This window comes from Colias philodice, chromosome 17, assembly GCF_061535455.1.
Source record: "Colias philodice isolate Cphi_HAF_F1 chromosome 17, ilColPhil1 Martin Lab GWU primary, whole genome shotgun sequence".
NCBI classification, from domain to species: domain Eukaryota; kingdom Metazoa; phylum Arthropoda; class Insecta; order Lepidoptera; family Pieridae; genus Colias; species Colias philodice.
This window is the reverse complement of record NC_143102.1, coordinates 3,598,952-3,625,267: the sequence shown is the minus strand read 5'-3', so window position 1 is coordinate 3,625,267 and position 26,316 is coordinate 3,598,952. Positions and strand designations below refer to the sequence as shown.

The following is a 26,316-nucleotide window of genomic DNA, read 5'->3' as shown; positions in this document are numbered from 1 at the left end:
ATGGTTGCGACGCGAGGAACGAATCGATAGATACCGCGTTCGAATCTCAAAGCAGTCGTCGAACTTTTTATTTTCTATTTAAAAATTTAAAATTTATATTTGTACTGAAATTATTCTTTAAAATCTCAAACATTACTCACGACGCTAGAAATAATTAAAGCTTAACAATGGATGAAGAATTTGTTACGCAAAGAAGAAATAAAACCGCCTCCATAATTGAGTCGCCTAATACATCGTTTCTATCTACATCATCAACCCACAGCTTACCGGACTTGTCAACTGAGCAATGCGATATTAATGTACTAAAAGAGGAAATAGAATGTTTAAGAAATCAATTAGAAACAGCTAACACAAAAATAAAAAATCTTATTTTAGAAAATAATCGTTTGAAAGCAAAAAGTTCTCCCAAGGCCATTACGAAAACCAATTCACCCTCTATTTGTAAACCTATATCCCTAGATGGCGCTACTACAAAAAACAGTAATAAATTGTTATCAAAGAGCTTTAGTCCAATTGTCAATAATCAGATCGCAAATACCTACCAAAATATGCAAGATGACAATATCAATAAAATATGTAAGGATATTCCAAAGGAATCTATTCTCCAACCAATTGATGAAACACAAAAATGTATTCAAGATGTCCCAAAAAATAAAAACCGGCCAAGTGCGAGTCGGACTCGCGCACCGAGGGTTCCGTGGTAGTAAGTTTAAAATTATTAAAAAAATATATATTATGTGATGTAACTAAAAATTTATGGTTTTCGTAATTTTTCCCTTATCTATGCTATAAGACGTTGCTTCGTACAAAATTTCAAGATTCTGAGTTCACGGGAAGCACCCTGTAGGTTTTGATTCCCTTGCAAGTGTCGAAAATTTGCGGCATAAACGGCTGTATCTTTTGATTGCGTTGGCTTAGAAGTTTGATTTTTTCACAGCTTCAAGGGATAGTAGACTTGAGTAATTGATATAAGTTTCAGCTGCATACCTCCACGCGTTCCTGAGAAAAAGGGTCTTGACAGACGGACGGACGGACGGACGGACAGACGGACAACAAAGTGATCCTATAAGGGTTCCGTTTTTTCCTTTTGAGGTACGGAACCCTAATGATCCTGAAATACTCATAATCGGTGGACAACAATTTATTGGCTTGGCGCCCATACTCATCCGCAGTCGACGAAACACCAAATACCAAAAGTATAAAATTCACTCTTTCACGAAGCCTTATGCGCCCGCAGCAGACATCCTTTCTTGTAGCAACATGTTGCGAGATTATGATGATAATTACCTAATTATATCCATTGGTGAAAATGACAGTAATCCGTTTCAGTTGATGGCGAGTTTAACAAAGACTTTAGGATCATTCAAAAATGCCAAAATAATAGTTGTTAATGTGTTTCAAAATAGGTTCTTAAATGAATTTAAGTTAAATCAAATGTTATTGCATGTATGTAATAATTATAAAAATTGTACATTTTTAAACGTATGTAATTTTAGTATGTATCCTTCTATGAATTATATTTGTAAACGAATCAATTTCTTAATCGATATGCAATTCTATACTGACCACTTTTTATGTTTAAAAAACCTTAAATTAAAAACAAGCGCAGTTTCACAACAGAATAAACCTAAACAATTAAATCCTATTCTAAAAAAAGGAACTATACCTTACTTATTTTCTTTGATGAATAATAAAAATCGCAAAAAAAATAAAACCCCGACAGAACAGCTTGCACCCACTGAATCGTCGTCTTCTTTTTTTCGGCTAAATCAAAGCGCTCTCTAAATGCGTCTCATTTCACGTTACTTCATCAAAACATAGCTGGCCTATTGAACAAACTGGAAGCAGTTGAACTTACACTGAATGAGTTATTATCTGAAAATACGTACATTGATGTAATTTGTTTCTCCGAAACATTTGTTAGATTGGGAGATGAGTCAAATATTCGATTTAAAAATTTTAAGTTGGGTAGTATTTTTTCAAGGAGTACGGAAAAACGCGGAGGAGTTTGTATACTTGTAAATAAGTTGATAGATTGCACCCCAGTCCCCTATTGTACTGATATTTCTACGGAAAAGGCCTTTGAATGTTGCGGTATCGAAATACGCTCTATGAATATCATCATTATATGCATTTACAGGATACCTAATTCCAATCCAAATGAGTTTCTAAACAGATTTGTAATACTGCTGGATAAACTGACAAAAAATAACAAAAAAAGAATTATATTAACGGGAGATATGAACATTGATATTCTTAAAGAAAATTATATATCTCAAAGCTTGCAAGACATTCTCTTAAATTATGACCTTATCCTACATATTAATGAACCAACGAGACAAAATTCATGCTTAGATTTAATTATAAGCAACATAAAAAATGCAAAAGGAGCAGTTCATCTACTTGGTCTTTCGGATCATGAGACAGGTCAAACTTTACATTGCCCTATTCAAAAAAAAAAGTTTACCTTTAGTGTCACATATAAAAAGGCGTGATTTTTGTAAAGAAAATATAACAAAATTTCAAAAATGTTTATCAAGTCTATCATGGAGTGAAGTCTACATACAAAACAACTGTAACGAAGCATTCAATAAGTTTCATGATTACTTCATACTTTTCTATAACTTATGCTTTCCTATCAATACCATTAAAATAAAAAATCGAAACATTGGACCTAAATCATGGATAACGAAAGGGTTAAGAGTATCCTCGTTAAGAAAAAGAAAACTGAGATACACGTACTACAAAACACATTCTACAAAAAACAAAGAAGCTTTTAAAAAATATGATAAGTTGCTCAAAAAATGTATTAAGAACTCCCAAATGAATCAAAACTGTTCTTACCTTAGTAAAGCGAACAATATATGCAAAGCTACTTGGAATATTATAAGTGACAAAGTAGAAGAAATAAAAATTCATAATTACCTAGAATGTATTAACTCTGGCTCTATAACGCTTACGAAACCGGAACATATTGCAAATTCATTTAACGAATACTACACTAAGCATGTATCCCCAGAAGCAAGCTGCAAACTAGGCATCGAGCCCAGAGAAGCGACTATGTTTCTTTTCCCCTGTACCGAGACTGAAACTATTCAAGTAGTTAACTCGTTAAAAAATACAAATTCAGTGGGATATGACGAGATATGTGTTTTTATTATTAAATTATGTATTAATCTTATTGCTAATGTATTGACATACTTGATTAATCTATCATTTGATGAAGGTATTTTTCCGGATAGACTGAAATACTCAATTGTAAAACCGATTCACAAAAAAGGCGATAAAAATGACATTAATAATTATAGACCTATAACACTTATTCCAATAATTTCTAAAATATTCGAAAAAATAATGCATAAAAGACTAATAGATTATTTAAATAAATTCTCGATACTAAAACATGAACAAAACGGTTTTCAAAAAGGAAAGTCCACAACACTAGCAGCATACCAGCTTATACAGAGCGTTCTGGAAAATATTGATAGTGGTACTAGCGCAACGGTCATATTTTTTGATATGAGTAGAGCATTTGATTGTGTTAACCATAGTATCCTTCTAAATAAGTGTGATATGTATGGAATAAGAGGTCCCTCATTAAATTGGATAAAATCCTATCTCATCAATCGTATGCAATGTGTCGAGATTGCATGTAGTGGTGCTGGTCCAGAAGTAAAAACTATACGATCAACCTCCAGACTCAACAGTTCAGGTGTACCTCAGGGAAGCGTGCTTGGACCGCTTCTCTTCTTACTCTATATTAACGACTTACCAAACGTAACTAACTACAAATGTACCCTTTATGCTGATGACATTTCTGTGACTATACCTAATGTAACTTCGGATTTGACATGTAATCATAATTTAAAATTGACATTGAATAGAATAATTGACTGGTTAGAAATAAACAACTTGACGGCTAACTTAGCAAAGACGAAAGTAATGCAGTTCCATAATTACAAACAAAGAAAATGTGACATTAATTTAATTTATAAAGACATTATATTGGAAGAAGTTGATGAAATAAAATTTTTAGGCATCATATTGGACAGCAATTGTAATTGGAAATCACATATTAATCATCTCTGTTCGCGTATAAACAAATTTGTGTTCGCCTTACGCCGTTTAAGGACCATAAGTTCAGAAAAAATTGCTCTTACCGCATACCATGGCTATGTGTCATCTATACTAAGATACGGACTTATATTATGGGGCAATTCAACAAGTATGAATAGAGCATTCTTGGCACAAAAAAAATGTATAAGAGCTATTTGCGGGGTTGGGCCGCTAGAAAGCTGTCGCCCACTATTCCGAAAATTAAATATTCTGACACTGACCTCTATGTACATACTGGAGTGTTGTGTCTTTGTTAAAAAACACCCCCAATATTTCACAAAAGCGGCTGACGTGAGTATTGTTCCCTCTCGAGATCCTGACAAACTAATTATGCCTCGTTGTAAAACTGCGCTTTTCTCTAAAAGTGGACCTATTATGCTTATTAAAATTTTTAACCATGTTCCTAAATGCATAAGAAACCATACATTGAATGTGTTTAAAAATAAGTTAAAGAAATGGCTGATTATTAATTGTTTCTATAGCCTAAAAGAATTTTTTGACCTTAAATGATAATTGCTAAATCGATTGTATAATATGCATGTGTAGTGTATTAGATCTAGTACCTATCTGTTTTACGCATATATTTGCATGCTTTATACAAAGCGAAACATGCTGAACATGCTTAGTGATATCTTCCACTCTTGACTTTGACTGAGAAGAATTAGGGTTTATAACTTCTTTCAGAAATATTACCTTTCATTTCTGGGCATGACGTAATATCTACGTCAGCATCAAATTCTATCTAAATCCATTCAATAGTCCGCGTTATTGAGTACCATTTCATTTTTTCAGAGTAACAATATTTTTTGTTATTTTAAAGATTATTTATAACCTGTATTATTTTGTAATAAAGTAAACATTACGAAATAATAATAATTATTAATAATGTCTAAGTAGTTGTTAAAAAGAAGATTATTTGTTTATAAGCAAGAAAATAAAACCAATAAATCAACAATTAAATATATGTATAAGAATATTATAACTGTATGACGACTCCATACATGTTTGTCCCGAGTCGGCTAGCGGCAGCGCGGCGAGTTTGCAAGAATGACTTCGCGCACACCCGCGTTCGCGATAGCGAGCTATTAGACTCCGCCCGCCAAGCAGTAGATTTTTTTTTGTGTATCGTCTTAATGAGATTTTATCTTGCACAATCTTCATACATAAATATACGATCCCTAAAACAATACCGCCGGGCTAATGACAAAATTAACCGCCGTGACGCGTGGCAGGACTAATCAAAACAACAAATCCAGCTTACAGTACAGATATCCTGTAAACAAAGAGTGGACAGGACAAAAGGCGTACTTAATTCATAAGCCCCAAACTCCAGAGGACAAGAAAGGAATCGCGTGCACAAGGGACTTAAAAGTTTGACTTAATAGACTTAATTTGTAGGTGCCCCGTGTAAGCCGCTTCGCAACGACCCTTTGTCGTTGGGCTGTGCGCTTCGTTAGCTTATCGAGTGTCGATATCGATAGATACCGCTGCACTGTATATGTACAAACATAGATGATTTATCATGAACGTATTCTTGTATAATGCACAAACCTTTATTCCTATGTAAAATCTTATCTTACTGTTGTTCTTTTAACATTTTATATATTTCTAGAAGTTCTTACTAAGATAGAGAATCCTAAATCAACTAACTCTGTATTTGCCTTATAGTCTATAGAATAGAATATAACCATTAATTATACATAAATAAATAATGATAATTAGATACTATTAGAGAACTGCTCAATAAAATATCGATATTCGACCACAACAGCACATCCCTAAAACCCCGTATATTAACAATTAACTCCCTGCATTTGTTTGTCGATTTCACAACATAATTGCATCGATGCATTTCGTATTGTGTAAACTCATAAACTAATTATCTGCGTATATTTTTTTGGATCCCAATATAATTACGGCGGTATTTCACAAACAAGGTCAGGCAGCGCGGGCGGCTGGTCCCTATTATCTGTATGCTATTATTTTTGGACACCGAGAAATGTTACCTCTAATAAGGTGATTGACACATGCCTATTTATTTTGTGCGCAGGAAATGCAGGTCGATTCTTCCTTTAGTCACGGAAGTTTGCGACACGCAAAACAAGAGTTTTTTTTTAGGTACCTAATAGAATTTTAATTTAACTCTAAGCTAAACAAAACTATAGATATGACACACATTTTTTAGAACCATTAAACTATATAGTGTATTTACTGAGAAAAATATTTCAGAATTGGTATCTAATACTTTAATTAGGTAGTAATAATCTTGGTATTAAATGGGTACCTGAAAGTCCTGAAATGTACCAATTCTGACCTTAGTTATACGTAATTAGTATCTATAATTTTATTTTAGCACTGCAACTAAAACTCCAATACTTCTAGGTACAAACGCGTCACCACACCAAATACGAGCAATAGGATTCCAAAGACCGTTCATAGCGGGCACATCTATGTCGCTCCGGGATATAGAATACAAGTCCTCCCCGCGGCTGCGCTCGCTATCGCACGAGGAACGAGAGTACAAGACTAATGCTAACTTGCCGCCTGAAGGTATGTGTATTTTAGAATAAATTATTTTTTGTATTTTTAACTGCTCTAGAATCGAAGAAAGAAAACTCTTTGGTTCAAGCTTTATCATAGGCAGATCGTGCTATTGAAATATTTGCTTTAGTTGATATCATATTTTTACATATATACACATTATTTTAGTTTTAATTTATTTTCCTATTGCACGCCTCATAAGCGAAGCGTTGAGGTGGGTACTACTGTCACTTCGCGCAAAACATCTGATTTTTCAAACTTAAAATGTCTTTATGTATCATACATTGCACTTGTAAGATAATACATACACACACATATTAAGAAAAAACACTATTTTTAACGTTCATGATATTTTTGATGTCATTTTTGTTATTTAAACTAGTTAAAAAACAGTTTAAAAAAGTTCTGTTTTGGACGTCCGTGTGTCTGTATGTGCGAATCCTTTTTCTTGTTAACACGATAGCGACCGAAATACTTTACTAATCGAGTCTTTTTTTTTCTCTTACGCTTGAGTATGCTTAGGAATAGAACCCTTTCATTTTTCAGGGTCTGATTCGATGTGGTTTAATTGTTATTAAATAAACAAAAATAATAATTAATAAATATTTATTTTAAAAAAATTATGAGGCGTGCACTTTTGGATTTTCCAAATTATTTTAGATTATTAACAGGAAAGTAAAACATTTATTTTCTAACTGTATACGAAATTGGGACGAAAATGGTATTCCACATGATCGTAACTGAGCAAGTATATTAACGTTCACACTGATTATCATTACTTCATTCACAATCACGAACTAACAACCTACCTACCATCTTATTTACAAATACGTCCATAGACCTCAGAAACAATTAGAAGGACTTTATCAATTTCAAGGAATGATTAAAATTGTAATATTTTCATGTTGTTATATATGTAATAATATACCGATATGGTATTGTTACGAGAGGTATGGCGTGTAATCTTTTTTTACTACTTATTGTAATTTTGTGGAAAAAAGATGAATATTTTAAATAGAAACATTTCTCCAATGCATGTACTGCAAATAAATGAAAACTTTTAATTTTTTTCATGTGTATTGCATACATTCAAATTAAATAGCATGAGTCCTGACTCCTGTCTATACGTTAAAAGCTCGCTAACTTTGGGGCGTATAAAATCCAAACTTTCATCACACGACGCGGCAATCTACGCGCGCGTCTAATGACGCGCATTACAAGTTATTAGCCGCCTTATGACAACTTACCGATTGACTCATACAGGAGTTTTAGGTTATTTACATATGACTGTAGACCCACTTGTACGATATACGCATTTTTTAGAATAGTATCATACTTACGATCAAATTTAACAACACATGTCCTGTCTATACGTTAAAAGCTCGCTCGCTTTGGGGCGTAAACAATCCAAACTTTCATCAGCACAACGCGGCAATCTGCGCGCGCGGCTAATGACATGCATTACAAGTTATTAGCCGCCTTATGACAACTTACCGATTCACTCATACAAGGGATTTTGATTATTTACATTTATGCATATAAAATAGTTCCACTTTTGGGATATGCAAATTCGCATATCATTGGAATTACATATTTATAAATCATTCAAAATCTACTCTATTCTATCCTTTATTCCTCGTACACTACCTTCTTATTAGATGTCTATTATCCCTACATTAATACTTATTATTTTTAATCAGTCTCTGAAATATATTTGAACGTGTATTTTCTAATAATTGGCATGAAGTACTTTCATAAAAAAAAACTAATCAGCCGAATACTTGATGAGAACAATTTTCTATTCATTACAAAAACACGTAAAACAATAGTTTCTCGTTTATACAGTATTACCAACAAAGCGATGTAAGCCTACAATGCTAGCAGAATTGGCTACTCAATACGTGTAAACGGGGTTGCCAGGGTCCAATCGGAACAAGCCCATTACAGATGATAGAACACCTTGCCCGGCAATCATCCTTCGATATACAATACACAATACAGCTAATGGAAGCAAATATTCAATATGATTGTTTGTATTGGACTATTGAAATGTCTTAATAAACAAACAATTAATTTAATAAGTTCGTAGTGTGAAAACTTCGCTCTATAATGTTGTAATTTATGATTGAAGTATGAAATTCAGTTTTCAAATTTTGTCCTTAAAATGTTATACAAAAGAGGACAATAAAGTCTAAACAAGTTCCTATGAAACTACTTCTACCTTTTCTGATGAAGCTGTTTCGTTACAAATTCGTAATAATAATATTATGAGGCTCATAAATCTTGAGATGCTGGTAGTAGATGTGAACGACCTCTGGATGGTCTACGGGAGAAATAATAACAATAACTTCAAATGCGATCTTGAGAAAAAACGGACGCCGCGTCCGACAGTGTCATTACGGCAGTAAAATGTTCACGGAGTTAGAAAATATTGTTATTTATTTTTAACATGGAAATATGCTGATAAATATGCGATTATAAATTAAAATTAAAAAATATATGTTGCTTAAAAACTAATTAATAGCACCAACCTCCTTCCAATTTCAGTTCTAATAAATTTCTCCTAAACGATATGAAATTGATATTGTCCGATACAAAAATATGCAGTGCATTAAATAGTGATGGACAATCTCTAATTCGCCAATAACATCTCATTATGAAACAGTTAATGACTTAATAGGCGAATGATTCGATTCATTTCTGAATTACACCATTACAACATGGTTTTCGATGAATGAAGTAGACCGAAGAATGATTCAAAAGAATGGAATTGAATGAACGTAATATTACATCGCACCTTATTTCCGGTACAATATTTTTCGATTTGATTGATCAATTTCGATGATCAATACCTCGGGCGCCAAGATTGGCTACCGACGGCGATCCCATTATTGTATTTTCTACGTTTTACATTACAATACCGCCTAGTGGATGCTCAACTAAAAAATATTCTACCGGGCGTCGTATTGTAAATTAGAGCAGAACGATGCTCGATTGTTTCGGCTTGTGGTTTCACTTACTCAAATAAAGTCAATCTTGGTGCAGGGTCCGTGTGAAAATTTGATAACGAAACTATAGATCGATGGGGCTGCAGAAATCGAGGGGCAATGGCTGCGGTTACAATCCGTGCTACTGTGGGAAGCAATAACGCGTATGGATTAGCCGACATAAGCTTACCTGCCGCGGTCTCCGACAACTGATTTGACTCGTGCTGATAAATGCGTATGATAAGGCATGCCCTTGCATTTCATTTTCATTTTGACTGGTGGCATGCTTATGTGACTATTTATCTTTATAGATCGGAAAATTTATTGAAGTGAATGAAAATTATCCACAATATACAATATGAAAATTATAAGTAGATAGTTAAGCACATGATTTTAAAGAAAAATGCAATATTTATCAACATATTATAATTAGGTACATCTAAAAATACAACGCACCTTCCTCTCACTTGAATTTTATCTCCTTGAATAAAATACATGTCTCTATTTTCGAATGCAATAAATCAATATAATTCACTAACACCTTTTTATAATCATATCTATAAACAGGTGCAATAACCACAAAACAAAAACATTATCACATTAAATCCTATAAAAATGTATTCGGATGTCTTCATTTAGCATCCAAATAACCTTCGAAAAGGCGCATTGAAAATGGATCTATTTTGTAATGGGTCTGCCATAGTTCCAAATCATTTGATGAGATATTGATAGATGCGGCAGTAAAGGACATTAAAACTATTAAAGTGTGGCAGGCGGGGCTGTACGGGTTGTATTAAGCTACTAGCCGCAAACCACAGCTCCTGGATCATCGGGACAACTATCTTCGACTTATTTTATATTGCACATCGCCCCTTTAATGGGTTTCGGCTGGACCATAAATATTGAAACGTAAAGCGCTAAGTGTTGGAAATTATAACATGCGTAATACGATGCAATGCATCAATAACTATGCATTCATAATGGCACATTATTGAATAATATTATAATGGATTTATAGTAATTACAAAGACATGAAATCCTTGCAACTTAGAGATTTAATATACCATATCTGATTTTTCTTTGAAAAAATAAAACTATAAACTTTGAAAAGGGGTGTAGAAAATTAGAAATATGTTTTGGGAGCAGCGCATCAACCTCAATTTCAGACATAATAATGTATTTTTTTTTTCTTATGGATTGGGAATTTAGCAAGGTTATGCATACAATCTGTTTCTTCGATATTGAATAAGCCCGAAAATATATTGTCCTCCTACTGGATAGCCGATATTATAGGTATGTTCCTCAAATCTAACCAAAAATTCAGCTAAAAGTCGCCTAACCGTGGTACTATATTATTCAGCTTATTAGCCATTCCCCTCATTAGAGTCGTCCAGTATTTTCCACGGTAGTGTTTTATCGCGAGTGCAATAAATTCGTAAACGCGGTCAAATCACTGACCACAGAGGAAAGATCACGGCTCATTGGCCACTTCTAATACAGAGACAGTATAATTAGCCTGATTAGACTGATTGTAGCGACGTTCCGGATGAGGTACTACGACAAGTTGTAGAAAAGTATACCTTAAAGACGTTCGGAATCATATATTATTATCACAACGATAGGTAGGTACCTATATAAATAAATATCAATTTACATTAATTCCGAATATCTTACTACCAAATACATACCAATAACATCGTCACACTGTCTGTTCTGACGATGAATGTAGAGTGCATTCATCGTAGTTAAAATCACGTCAAATCATGGCCCGAGTCAATGTTGATGACTACGGAATGACTCTTATTTATGGCTTCATTGAGAAGCGAATAATGAATTGGGCTGTTATTCTGAATTTTGGATAAGTTTACTTGGCTCGTAAAAGTCTCCCTAAAGTATTTGTAGAGCCAATCATGCATTAATGTAATCGTTTCCAATGTATATTAAAATTGCCAAGAAAAATGTTTATTCTAAATCTCAAGCGAACAAATGTTTGGTCTTTATATTTTTGATGACCATAAACGATTGTAAACTGTAATCTCTATCGATTGTGCAGAATTGCGCGCACGTTTCTCAAATGGTTGTACCAAAGAATCTCGACTTCAGGTGGCCTAATGTGCCGCATTTGTGGTCGGCCGGCAGGATACGCGCTTGTACCGTAATGAGCAGCACATAACGAAACCTTACAAATAATTCAACCCAGGGAAAAAAACAACCAAATCACGTACTCCTATGCACCAGAGGAAAACGAGTATCGGATAGCACCGTGAACTCCTTTCTCTTTCGACGAGCTCACGTGCGAGGGAGACGCAAAATTAATAATGCCGATATTTTCTGATACGTTTCGAGGTGTGCATCGGGCTCAATACAATCAATTATTTTACTACGTGCAGCACGGCTACCTTCTGTCCGTAATATGTTTATGAAAAAAGTTCGAATTACACAGCGTAATTCAAGTTTCGATTCGAATTACGCTGCTTGTAGAACAAAACCAATTTACGAGACGTATAATTTGTGTAGAGACAAACAGACACTTGAAATTTAGTCCTCGATAGGTACACCAGTGTCTTGTGATGCGGTACTAATTTAATTATCTCTGTGAAAGAGCAGGAACGCTGCACTTTCAAACGAAGTAGCTCGTTCAAAGTTTATTCTTATTCACGTTTAAAACATGTACGTGAATTTACAAATACATAATTAATAATAGTTAAATATTCTAACAAAGTGCTTCTGTAGACAATTTACTTAGGATTTCATATTAAACCTTTGATATAATATACAACACGGAAAGCTTTAGTTACAGTTCTATCAAAGCTTAATACATACTAACATATCTGCTCAAGCTATTTCATGTTAGTTACTTCTGTTTTCTTTTTTTCAATTGTTGAAAAAAAGTTAACCGTTAAGGCCATGCCTCTAGCTATAAGCTTGCGTATCTTCTTGAATCTTGACCCACGCAAAATAGTTACGACATTCCAAAGCTTTTGCTATTCATAATAATTAATGCATGCCCTTGTTTATTCATTAATATACCTATGAGTATCTGTAGCCAATGATACAGTATCCCGTACACCGGTAGGTATGCTGAGATGTGATAGGTAACACTAGCCCGCATATCGCGTGTTCGTCGTATAATATTACGCGACCGGCCGGCTGTATCAACGATCGTCAATCGGTCGGATTCATTCCGTGTAACAATACCTTTGGTGGGGCTATACAATGCGCGTGCTAGAGCTAAGCGTTTGTGGCAGCGTTTAGCGATTTTGTTCTATTCTATATGCAATAACGATATAATATGGTATATCGTTTAGCAATATTACTTACTGTACAAAAATATTGTCGACCTTTTTTAGTTACATAATAAGTAATCATTAAAAATATAATTGATATGGTTTTATTACAGACAGACCACAGTTCCTTCTGATAAAATTTGTGGTTGCTTCCGATAAAGTGTTGTGGTTTTTGTATATCATGAAACCTCAAACAAAACTTATGAATGACGGTTAAATATTCATTGGGTAGCAATTATAAAATTGATAGTTTAATTTAAAAAAAATACATTTAAGGGTTGTTATTATTATGGACTCATTGTTTTTACTAAATCTACATCATTTATTCTTAAAATTTAATTGGTTTTATTAAAACCATATTCTAAAATACTATAATGTAACTGTTGAATTATTTGAAACCGATATTTTAAACACATGTTACAAACAAACGCAAAACAGACGTAACCACAAATTTAACAAACATATTGTATATAAAATATTAATTATATGTGGGACAATGTGTTACTCTATATTATATATTCTACAATATCGAGTGTTATGTATTAATTAATATTAATAGAATCGCTCTCAATAATACTTAATATTAAAATGTTAAATGATAAAGATGCTCTTGCATTCTATATTACTTACATGTTTTGTACTTCATTAAATCCCATTTTAAAGTGAAACTTTTATTACATCGCGATCGTCTCAAACTTTTTGGTCTGTGTAGCGCATGTCGCGTGTATCGCGCACCGCACGCGACATGTGCTACACAAAGCAGTGTTCGGAACCGTTCGAACAGTTTCACTTTTACCGTGGTTTCATAAAACCACACAACATTTTTTTCTAACTTCCACACTCGGCTAATCGTATTTTAATATTCTACCACGAGAGTAATGCCTACCAACCACTATTTACTTAAATATTTCATACTTAAAAGTAAAAAGTGTTAGGTGACTCGTTCGCTCTTGCCATGGCCCCATCTCTAATCTCAACAACTTACATTACCCACAGTGAACGTGTCTTAAGACGCAGGCGCACTCAACCGGACAAAATTACCCTTAGTACTTCGGATATTCAAATAGTGATTTGTTTTTCATAATCAATACTTTCTGATATAGAAATATGAGAAAATAATTTAAGAACGTGTAGAAAGTTTGTGTATTTAGACACCGATTTGTTGTTTTATATTGTGCGTGTTTATTTGTAGGCGGCTTGCAGAAATAAAATAAGTATTAAAAGCTGAGCACTGAAATTAACTTGCATCGTTTAAGTACCTTTTCTCTGGTAAATATTAAAACTTAATTGTTTTGTTTTTTATTGAAACGGATACATATTATGTTCTTACTTAATAATAAAATTCTATAGGTACTTACAACAAAATTTTAATAAGTAAATCAAAGTTATAAACCAAACCACAGGTTTAATAAACATAAATTAATCATACCTCCCATTACAAAGCTGTTATAAAAAATCCTCTCCAAATGGAATAATCAGTAACATAAAATTAGCTTTAACCTTATTTGCAGTTTTGAGAAATCTATCACGGTCGAATACAGGACTGCCTTGAATACCCACACGACTTTTCAACTATCGTCAATCTTTACCTAGAAATAAAACACAACTTTATCTGATCGCTTAATATTCTTTGTCGCTAATGCAACTTTATTGTATTAAAATTAAATATTTCCCATAAAACGTGTTTAAAAATGACTTTAAAGTTTAAGTGATAAAAATAGTTGCCTTGCTCTCTCCATGTTAAGCAAAATAAGCGAAGTTTTATTAAATTGGGTATCGTTATGCTGAGCCACAGGTGACCTCCCGTAATCTAAAGTAGACATTTTTTCACATAACTTACATCCAACTTTTCAAACTTATTTAAAAGGTTTGTCAACAGCGCCTATTCTTATAAGAAATGCTGTGTAGAAGAGAGGACAAATGACTCTATCATTAACAAAAATGACGTTTATTAGTAAGCCATCATGATGTCTCATAAATAGATAGCCGGCAAAAGTCACAATCGAATGAAAATTATAAAAGATTACGTTGAAATCGGTAGGACCCCTCCGAACATCCAGGCTTCATTGGCCGTCAAGCACAGGATGTATCAAATTACGCAGAGTTACGGTGTAAGTGATCAGCAACAAAAACTTTACAAAACAACCAACGATCTCGAGGGGTGAGAATATTCTTATGGGAGTTTAATAAGATTTATACAGCTTCGGAAAAGTATGCGCGAGTTTTGATATCATTTTTTGTTAATAATCACTGCAGACATCCAAAAATAAGATCGCAACGAAAATTCCTTCCCACAAAAAAACAAAATACATATCTACTACACTTCTAACGAAAATATGTACCTACTAGAATTCCCCTGGAAAAAGCAGTCTAGGTTAGGCTACTTGTTAACTGTGTTGGTATTTATATCAACTTATTTTCATCATAACATATTAGTATTAAGTAACCACATATACCTACAATATATTTGTACATCGATTAAACATATTCTGAGGTTAATTGTTTCATGTAAACAACCTTTTTTCTTAAGCACCGTAAAGACTGTATTCCCCATTTAGTGTCAATTTGCACATACATTATGTATGTTCACGTTTATTCCAACTGTTAAATTTCCATGTCTGTTACATTATTTGATTTATACAGGAAAACTTACATATTTGTTGTACGGAGTTAAATTGGATTTTATCATTCAAACATAAGGTGTTCGAAAGTTAACATCTTCGATTGTCAATTGGTTTTCACTCCATAACTAATACTGTGCTAATACTTACTTTATCAACCTCATAATATCTACGTCATACGGCATATAAATACAATATCAACGGCAAATAACAAACAATCAACATTATACGACAAAATCGCGTGCACATCACTAGTTTTCAGTAAAGTTCCCACCTCTTATCACGTGCTAATAACCGCTAATGGTAATCCACCACAAAGTTTGCGCAAATGTGTGTAACAAGAACAAGCGTTGTGATCAAAGGAGGCTAATTACCGCCCCCTAATCAACGCCCTTGATTGGTGGCCTGGTGTTTGTATTCGACATTCGCTTGACGAGCTATTGTAAGCAAGGATGTGTGCGGAAAAACGATTATTAGCTCGTACCTAATTAACATCTGCAGCAATGCTAAGTAGTTAGGTATATTCAAGAAAATCAATTTCCGTATTACCAAATGTCTTACCTTCTAGATTCTGAAAGATAGAGGACTAAATTTCTCCGGTACGTTTATTATAAGATGCACATGACAAAGACTGTATTAGTGTATTACTCATCTCATTCTAACATCGTTCCCATAACAACAACATACAAGCAATATCATTAACGTGCATAATGAAGCGTGATTATAGCAATTTATATTTGTGGCGATTGTCATTTCGAATTTCGTTTATTCATTGATATACAGTTAAATAGTTGTGCTCGGTTCTCGATGTTTTGACAGTTCGCCACGCGTAGGGTGTTAATGTGACATTACCTCGAGGGGCGCGGGGCGGGAGCGCGGGGGTGGTAATTATCCCACGTCAGCGGCAGGCCTAGGCCGTGTCCGTGTCTGTGACTGCGCTCACAACGACGTGTTCAGCTGAGAAGCTTTAATAAATAATCGCCATCATTTTTTTGATTGGATTTTCTTTTTAAATTAACTTCATATAAAATAAGTTATATTCCTAAGGGGCTAGTTTTATCACTTGCATATGCATTCAACAGGAGAAAATATTTAGGAACTCTTAAGCCATATCCAAAATATACTTAATAGAAAGATTAAAATAATTGCGAAAATTTAATCATCAATAATTTTAACTCTACATGCAAAATTTATTAGATTGTAAGTAATAAGTAGTAATTAAACAAAATATTAACCCATCTGTAATCTGTGTGTATTATAGTAGCCAAATATTAAAACTAACTACCTAGAAGCCTACAATGACAAATAAAATTATAAAGGCTTTGTCAGACAGGACGCGTACTTAGCGCGCGTCAGAGCGTTAAGTTGACGCCGCGATATGACGCTAAAATGTGTTCTACTACCATCGTAGAATACCGTCAAACAGAGCGCCGGCGCTAGCAGTACGCAACGCTCTGTCGCGGCGTTAGGACGCTTTAACGTCGGGTGTTGTATTTTTTTACAAATTTTATTTTAGCGTCGGAGTTAATAGGCGTAAAATAATAATAAAATACTGCATAATGGCCGAAAATTTGATAGAATTGGTTAGAAAATATCCATGCTTATATAATACGAAGGATAGTTCATATAAACTATAAAGATATATCAATGAAGGCAAAATTGTGGGCACAAATCGGAGAAGAAATTAATGAAATTGGTAATTAAAAAATTCTTCCGACTCCGGAGTTAATATCGCTGTACCTTGTTTTGTTGGTAAGTAATGATTATGAAAACAACATACAGCTTGAATAATATCAATTGCTGTGTCCTAACGCGCGCTAAAGCGTTCTGTTTGACGAAGCCTCGCGCGACGTTAAAACAGGACGCTGTAGCGCTACTACGCAGCGCTAAAATACGCGTCCTATCTGACAAAGCCTTAATGGATAAAGAAAACGTTGGAAAATTCAAAATGTTTAAAATACCTTCACCGATATCGTTGGGCCAATTTTTTTCAAAACATGATTGGAATCCTACCTGGAAGGATATCATATCAAAACTATATCGGTATTAAAATTTTAAGCTCCACTATGATTAAAATATTATAATGAATATCATGTTTTCCCATATAATTTTCAAGACAAGAATAATAAAGACATTATACGTCTATAATAATTGAAGACTGATGAGACTGTTTCTTATCTTACTCTTATACTAAGAGAACAGTTTGAAATAATAAAGCTGATATGATATAAGCTAAGTTCGTCAATAATTATGATCGGTTTTTTTATTAGTGGAAATCAATATAAACAATTTCAACATTATTTATTAAATAAAATATCACACGATACATAATGTTCAATAATTTTAGTTTTCCCCGAATAGGTAGGTAAAATAAACAATATATAATCAAATCAAATAAATATAAACAATCCCATATACCTACGTACGAGTAAATAAATTATGATACGCCAATAATGAAACATTTATAACAAATTGGGTTGATTATATTCAATATTATTAGATAACAATGCATAAAGCCGCGGTTTTTCCGCCATTCTATCGCGAGCATTATTTTACATTAAATTTTGTCAGGAACCGCAACCCCAATGCACTGAGCGCTTTTATTTAGACACCTAATTAAATATTTATTAAGTGCATATCTCATTTATACATTAACCCGATTTTAATTTCATGTACCAGCGCACAAAATTAGGAACAGTGAATGGTCGAACCGCAAAATGAAGTGGGTTCGAATACGGGAACTAGTCGGGTGCTCCACGCTATCGGCATCCACCAAATTATTATTGAAATACACTTTTCGATGCGATTAATGCCAAATCGTATATAGCAGTTATGACTCATATGTATAAAGAGCTAGGTAGGTAATAGGTATTCATCAAATGTATCGAAGATAATCGTAACTGAAGTACGTTAAAAATTGTGGTTTTCTGATTTTATAACGGAAGATTAGAATTTTATATTAAATAAGAGTTATATTGTTAAGTGGAACAAATAAGAATTTTCTATGTTTTCCATTGTGTGTGACAACAACACACCAGCTTATTACGAGTTATAATAATTATTGTAACCTAAATTTTAGTCATCACCTATGGTTTTATACGTGTTATTGACGTTGAGGACCTGACTCATTAAATTAAAACAATGCTTAAAGCTTCCAAGCAAATAATATTATTAATGATTAATAGAACGAACTACGGAGTGAGTAAATTCACGGTAAGCTTGGTGTCGTAACATGACTCATTAGATAATCATTTCCAGAATAGACTGTGTGGCGATTTCTATGCATAATGCAAAAAAGGCATGTACCTACGTAGGTATTAGTTAGTTCTTTAAAGAAACGAATCTTCAATGGCGGCGCTTATCATTCCCTCTCGCTCACACACGGCCGTACGGTATGCAAAAAAAAATGGAAAAATAAAATCACTAAAATGTATTTGATTTTCCCTATAATAGCTTTTATCATAAATTTACAATGACAATTATGCATTTGCGAAAGTAAATAATGTTTTATTGGAATTTGACAAAATATGTTCTTTGGGAAAAGTTGTTCAGTTTTATGGGCTTATTACAAGTATTATGGGGATTTTATTACATTCTGTATATGTAAATATGATAATTCATATAAATACACAAATACAATAACAAAAAAGTTTGTCAACAAACAATTTGAAATAATTAATAAAATAATTATCAATTTACGTTATTTTTATTTTCTTTTTTGATGATCCTACCATCTGTCAAAGTCAGCTTTGGCCGCCATTGAAGATTCGTTTCTTTATTGAACTGACTAATACATAATATTCATGTCGAAGTATATTAATTTTATGACGGATTTAAAACGATATTCCACGTTAACGTCATAATATAGTTAACGACGAGTAATTATTGTCGTAGCAGCGCAACTTCTGTAAAGTCTCTCCATAGATTTTGAGATATTTGATGCAATACCAAATATCCCTAGACTTTGTTGATGTGTGTATAATATAGGTATAGAGCTAGAGCGTTTAATATCTGTGTTCGTTATAATAAATGACATGAGTTTCTATAATTAATTTAACATCACATTATAAAATTGTAAAAATAATTAACTTTATTTGACCTCTTCCTCTGTGAGGACTGTATGGATGCATGCATGCATCCTCCGCAAGGTCCTGGATTACGATACCAAATCAATGCGCTTTGAAAAAAAAAAGAAATGCAAATTCATCTATCCGCGAGATTACTTACATTAGAATTCAGATATAAGATTTTATTATGGTAAAACATAGGCTGAACATTGAAGCAAATAAATAAATAAAATAAAAATTCTTTATTGACAATAGAATACAACATTTTTAAATGCTGAAGTCTCTGACTCCCAAACTAGGTAAAAACCTGTATGTCAGGTAGGTAAATAGGTACGTCAATAAATAATGACAATAAACATGTTAGTAATAATACTACGACATTTGATATGGTGTTTAGAACTTAATTAATGTTGTTAATAGCATTCAAACATTATCCACTTACAATGTAGATCACGAATTATGACAAATCTAAACATGGATTTTTCCTCACGTGCGAACCATGTTAAAAGTCTGTATGAGTACAGAGTAGAGAGTAGGCTACGTATATTATTATGAAAAAATGTATTCACTTTCTGTACATACATGAAAATGGAAAATGGATAGGTTAATATACTTAAGTATTTAAAAACCGGCCAAGTGCGAGTCGGACTCGCGCACGATTCACGAAGGGTTCCGTACTTTTTTATTATGTTTTGTATTTGTTGTTGTAGCGGCAACGGAAGTACATCATTTGTGAATATTTCAGCTTTCACGGCTTATGAGATACAGCCTGAAGACAGACAGACAGACAGCGGGGGCTTAGGTAGTAATAGGATCCCGTTTTAACCTTTGGGTACGGAACCTAAAAATTATATTTCAGTGATGGTATTTTCTAAAAATAAAATTTAAATCAATCCAAATATGGAACAGTTATAACTTCGCATACATAGCCGCAGGCAACAACTAGTCAACATTAAAATACTGATAAATCGTAATTGGCTCAACAGTCCTCTCAATGCGTTTAATTTTACTAGAACAGTAAATTAAACGCGGGAAATACCAGACCCTTTGCGTGCGTCACATGATAACCAGGTAAATAATTATAATTACAAAATTATAAATAACTGGTAAGTATTATGTTAATTTGTATGCATTACAATAACAATTAATAATTCACCAAAGTGTTTCAGATAAACCGCGAAATTAAATTGTTTTCACTGAGATGAATCCATTAATTTGACATTTCTTTGTGACAAAATAGTAATGCCGAAGTTTCGATAATATTTGATTTTATTTTAATTAACTATTTTATGAATTGTGACAGTGTACATTTATTTATAATCATATCTTAATATGTTGTGATATTATTTATGTGATTTTGAATGAAACATTCAAAATTTTTCTTTATTTTTTATTCGCATTTAAACACGGGAAAAACAACATAGAATCTGCATCTGCAAAATATATAAATCTTTTTATATCACAATAACAATTGCAGACATTAAAAGTGGAGCACTAACTAATCATTTTTAATGCGACTTTGTTTAATCCTCTCGGTCTCTTTATATATTTTATTCATACAAATAATATAAAAGTGTATACGTGTCAAATGTCGCGTGATCCTCGACATACAGACAAAGCAGCCCAATAAGTATTATATTATTAGCATTATTATTTGTTTTATCGTCCTGACTCAGTCCGACATGCTTGAATATAAACTACTTAAACTTATGTTCAAATGAGTGCCGAATATTAATTTACATGATGTTACTCATGCTTTTTCTAATTAAGTAAATAGAGGAAAGAGCTAAGGAAAATAATGAAAATTTTATTATATAATAACTGTATTTTATTTAAGAATCAAAACGTTAAATTACCTTATAATTGATAATAATTGTAAGCATCGATGAAACCACAGATAGAATACTAAGATGATACGTCACCTCTTATCTTAAAATTAAAGGACAAGACAAATTAAGATACATTTTCTAATGAAATCTACAATAAAAAAAACTTATTTATTATGCCGACTTGAAAGACAACAAACCATTAACTTACAAATACAACTTAGCTGTCAAAATATCGATTGTATTCAAAGTTTAGGCCGTCTGACCTAGCTTTCGTATGAATCAGCGGCAATCCCGGCGCGTACGCAGTTCCGCACACGTGACCTCTATAGCATACACATTACACATACACCTGTTATTGACAATGGGCGATTAATTATGTATTATGACACGTTCACACTCGTTAGACGTTAACGTGTAAAAGTGATATTAGCCTATTTTGGGATCCTAGCTTACACTGAGCCATACTCTTCTTCTCGTAATAATCATTTGAATAAGTCTACGTTTCATGTTAATAAACGTATTAACACAATTACTGTCTAAAGACGTGCTAAGCTCGTGTTGCTACTTGTTAACAAAAACTTTAATGTTTTGTACGGCTAGTGGAAATCCCTAACGTCAATTATTGGTGTATATTGGACCATTAGTGACAGGTGATAAGACTCTTATGTTTGGAATTATTCCTCTAATGCATAATATCATTGGGGTTTTTAGACATAAGTAGATAATAATTAATAATTAATCTGCGACAACGTAGGAAAGCTACAGGCAGGTAACTGTTTATAACGCGTGAGATTGGTTGCATTCAAACACATCAAATAGTCAAAATCTGATACATAGTTCCTAATAATGATAAAAGAATTAAAAAGATGTAGTCTATACTAGATAGGTTACAACATTCAGTCTTGAGTAATATGGCATGATTCAATTATCGTGAGCGAAAAAGTTAACTAAAGTCAATTCTGGCTAATTAGCTACATTTCAACGTCCCGCTCCTAGAGCGCTTTAAGCCTATCTATGAAATCATTGGTTCATCTTTCTACTTATAATATTGGTTCCTAGGCAAAGTTTAAAATCTATAAGCAGTTAGTGAAAACAACTTATTTAATTGGAAATTGACATTCACAGAGAACACTGGCAACATTCTGGGTGCGAGCGAGTGGAACACCGGCTACCCGTCCACGGCGACGGTGTACCCGAGCTACGCGCCCTTACAGCCGCCGTACTATAAGCCGGATCCTACGATACATATCCCTACGGGTAAGTTATGTGGCTATTATTTGTTTATTTGCCTGACTGAATTAAGGGTATCTATTGCAGGCAATTCACAAATTAAAAATAAGATTTATTCAGATATTAGTCTAACTCGTAGGTAGTATATTTTTAAAGCTTTTTTAACCTGAAAGACATCATACCATTGCATCAGCCAGTTATTAGTTATTTTCGGGTATTCGGGTATGCGACAAAGGGCGCTTGTGCACTACAAGGAATTTTACTGTCCGGCATTCCGATTTTTTACGGTCCAGTGTGGCATGAAAAAACCGATGAATTGCTTGTGCACCTGTCCGTCTTTACTCGGATCAGTGCGGTACAGTTCAAGGAAGTTTGGCGGTATAATGCTATCATTAATGATCGTTTTTGCATTTTACAAGAAACGAGTAAAAAATATAGAAGGTGAAATATTATATTACTCCGTTATAATAAAAAGTAAAGTTCCGTAAGAGATTTAAAATGCGTGTTTCACTTATTTATTTTAATCGGTGACGAGGAGCTAAAGCTATTCCCACTTGAACTTTAACTTACCAACACTTACTTAGATAATAATTAAAAATAACAATACCGACTTCTCAAATCTCATTGCCAACTAAAAGAAAGTAAAACAAGAGCTTGCTTTTAATTGGCATATGCAGTAAAAACAGTAAAATCCAAGCAAGTGGGCATTCGAAAACAATTATACCTACAGCGACTCGTAGACACAAAAAACCATCCGGAATAGGGAAAAGTAAAATGTCGGACAGTAAAATTACGTAGGTGCACAAGCTAGTATATAGATTTAATGGTGTGCCATACCGGACCGTAAAAAATCGGAATGCCGGACCGTAAAATTCCTTGTAGTGGACAAACGCCCAAATGCGTCCTTATTCCGGACACGCTAAATACCTAAGTTTAAATAAAGATACTTTTTTTTTAGCTAATATAAATTTTCTAGTCCAAAATATATACGCTTGTTGTCATTGAATGTATAAAAGAAATTAATAAACATGACGTATCAAAGCATAAGTGGCATTTCCGATATTTATCTCCGGCTTAGACTAGTTTTTACGTAGGTAACGCAAGGTGTGGAAAATACGTAAACTCTCAACTCTGCAATCGATCTGACAAGTCTAATAGCATTCCCCCACTTAATATGTAGTGTATGATGATGTATAACGGGTTTTCCCTTGTGATAGGTTATGGGGCATGGTCATATTTTATCATCTCTTAATGTTTTAAATGTTTTTTTAGAGGAGAACAGTTAAGTAAGTTAGGCTTCTGAACTCTACAAAAGAGTTCCGATATATCTTTTTTTTAACAAATAACTTAGTACTATGCTCATGGGGTGTCCACTTTACCAACGCTCAGGTGCTTTAAAAGCGCTCTAAATATATCTACTGTAATAAAGACCACTTTTTATTAATAAATTATGATAATTTTTTTCCAAACTTACAGCCCTTATACTTAGCCACATTTTTAAGCAGTATAGCCATATATAGACCACTCTTTAAGCTAAAAGATGCGTCCGTCAAATGACAAGAAAAACAAATAACCGTATTTCTCTTTCCAGTGTTACCAGAAATACCGCTCAGTCATTCCGACTACAGCGGCTTCCAATCCGGTAGCACGAGCTACGTCAAGGGCAGTCCGACCACCAGCGGCAGTCTCACAGACCTCAACACACCCGCCATGGCCGCCCAACGCTACGACACTATGCCGAACAATTACTACAACTCGTGGCCCGGCAACAGTTACAACTACCAGTACAACAACATCAACAACAACCCCGCCTGCATACAATCCCACACGCCATACATCAACCCCAACCCGCAGATGATCCTCCCCAACCTATATTCCACTGTCAATCAAAACCAAATACACGTACACTTACACAGCTCTGCGGATAAATACAACTTGGAGCAGTACATTCCAAGCGAGATAAAAATAAGTGACATTGATGGTGGTATTTCCATCACCACAGAGCTCCCTGGAAGTGGGGAAAATAGTGGGCTCGTACAAACGTGCGATACTAGCGACGACGTCAAACATGGCTTATACGCGGCCTCCAACCAAGAAGTGTGGCGGCCTTATTGACAATACGCTACGTTCCCCGAGAACAATCAACATTCCGTTGTACATATTGTGATATAGTGAACTCAATTCTAGGTAAATTGTATAATAATAGAAATCGATTAATGTTAAACATTAAAAAGATTGTAAGTGTTAATAAATGTATTTATAGAAATTAAATAAATTAACATATCAAGGTTTAATGAATTTTATTTTTCCATCCATCCTCATTGCAATTTACAAAAAAATATACACATCCCGCATCAATTCACTGTGGAACAACAGCTTACGGATACTTGTAAAGAAAATCTCCTACCGAAGCCAGACATTAACATTACATTTTAAGGAAAAACAATGTTTCAAGGAAAATTAATGTGAATTGTGGCAACACTGATTAATAGTAATAATTTTTTAATTTTACAGAAAACTTGAAAAGAAATTGAGATTCTTATCTACCATCCTAAGTTTCCACGGTGATGAGAATAAGATGTTTGATAAGACATTAAAATCTTTATAAAATACTAGTGGTCCGCCCCGGCTTCGCCCGTGGTACATATTTCGCAATAAAAGGTAGCCTATGTCCTTTCTCGGGTATCAAAATATCTCCATACCAAATTTCATGCAAATTGGTTCAGTAGTTTAGGCGTGATTGAGTAACAGACAGACAGACAGAGTTACTTTCGCATTTATAATATTATAGTATGGATTATATTCTTTTTAATAGACCATCAGAAAACTTTTGATAGATTTTTACATAGGTACTTGATGAAATACAAAATATCCTTAGATTCTGTTGATGTGTGTTGTATTGCTTTTAACATATTATTATGTTGTTTAAACTTTTACAACAGCCTATATTTATATTACTTTTAAAACATGTTACATGAATGTCTTGGTTCAAAACCAAGCAAATAATAATTATGTTATCACAGTAGCTGTTAATTCAGAAACATGATTAAAAGGTTTACATAGTTATTAGTATTGTATTTATATGAAACTTACATATACAATCCTTACTGATATTATAAATGCGAAAGTAACTCTGTCTGTCTGTCTGTTACTCAATCACGCCTAAACTACTGAACCAATTTGCATGAAATTTGGTATGGAGATATTTTGATACCCGAGAAAGGACATAGGCTGCCTTTTATTGCGAAATATGTACCACGGGCGAAGCCGGGGCGGACCACTAGTTTACTTAATATTTAAAAAAATAAATACCTACCTACATAACCTAATAGGAAAAAATATTTGAATTATACCTACAGTCGTAAGTTCGTAACATAGTCCAGGTGATCTAAAAATCTAAATCTTTTATTCATAACAGCATAATGGAAATTGCTCTTATATTTTATAGTAAATTAGCCGGCATAATATTATAATCAAAGTAAATTGAAATCAAAATCCAAATGTTCAGCTTGACTGACTTAAAAAAAGTTATACTTTTATCTGTAGTCATGTCTGGATACAAGTCATTTGGGAAACAAGAAAGAACAATGTTACCCGTTTAAGACAATCTCCATGACTTTAAGTAGAAATGTACCTTT

The 26,316-nt window shown here is 33.5% G+C and overlaps 1 protein-coding gene across 1 annotated transcript in view; it reads left to right on the top strand.

Annotated features, from left to right (window-relative positions):
- The window catches only part of LOC149480968 (uncharacterized), a 44,643-nt gene extending 19,683 nt beyond the window's left edge, over positions 1-24,960 (top strand). Inside the window, exons 4-6 of the mRNA XM_089706057.1 lie at positions 6,499-6,666; positions 22,574-22,705; positions 24,270-24,960. Coding sequence (XP_089562183.1) covers positions 6,499-6,666; positions 22,574-22,705; positions 24,270-24,793 — 824 coding nt within the window. The 3' untranslated portion in view covers positions 24,794-24,960. The remainder of the gene's footprint in view (positions 1-6,498; positions 6,667-22,573; positions 22,706-24,269) is intronic.
- The last annotated feature ends 1,356 nt before the right edge of the window (positions 24,961-26,316 follow it).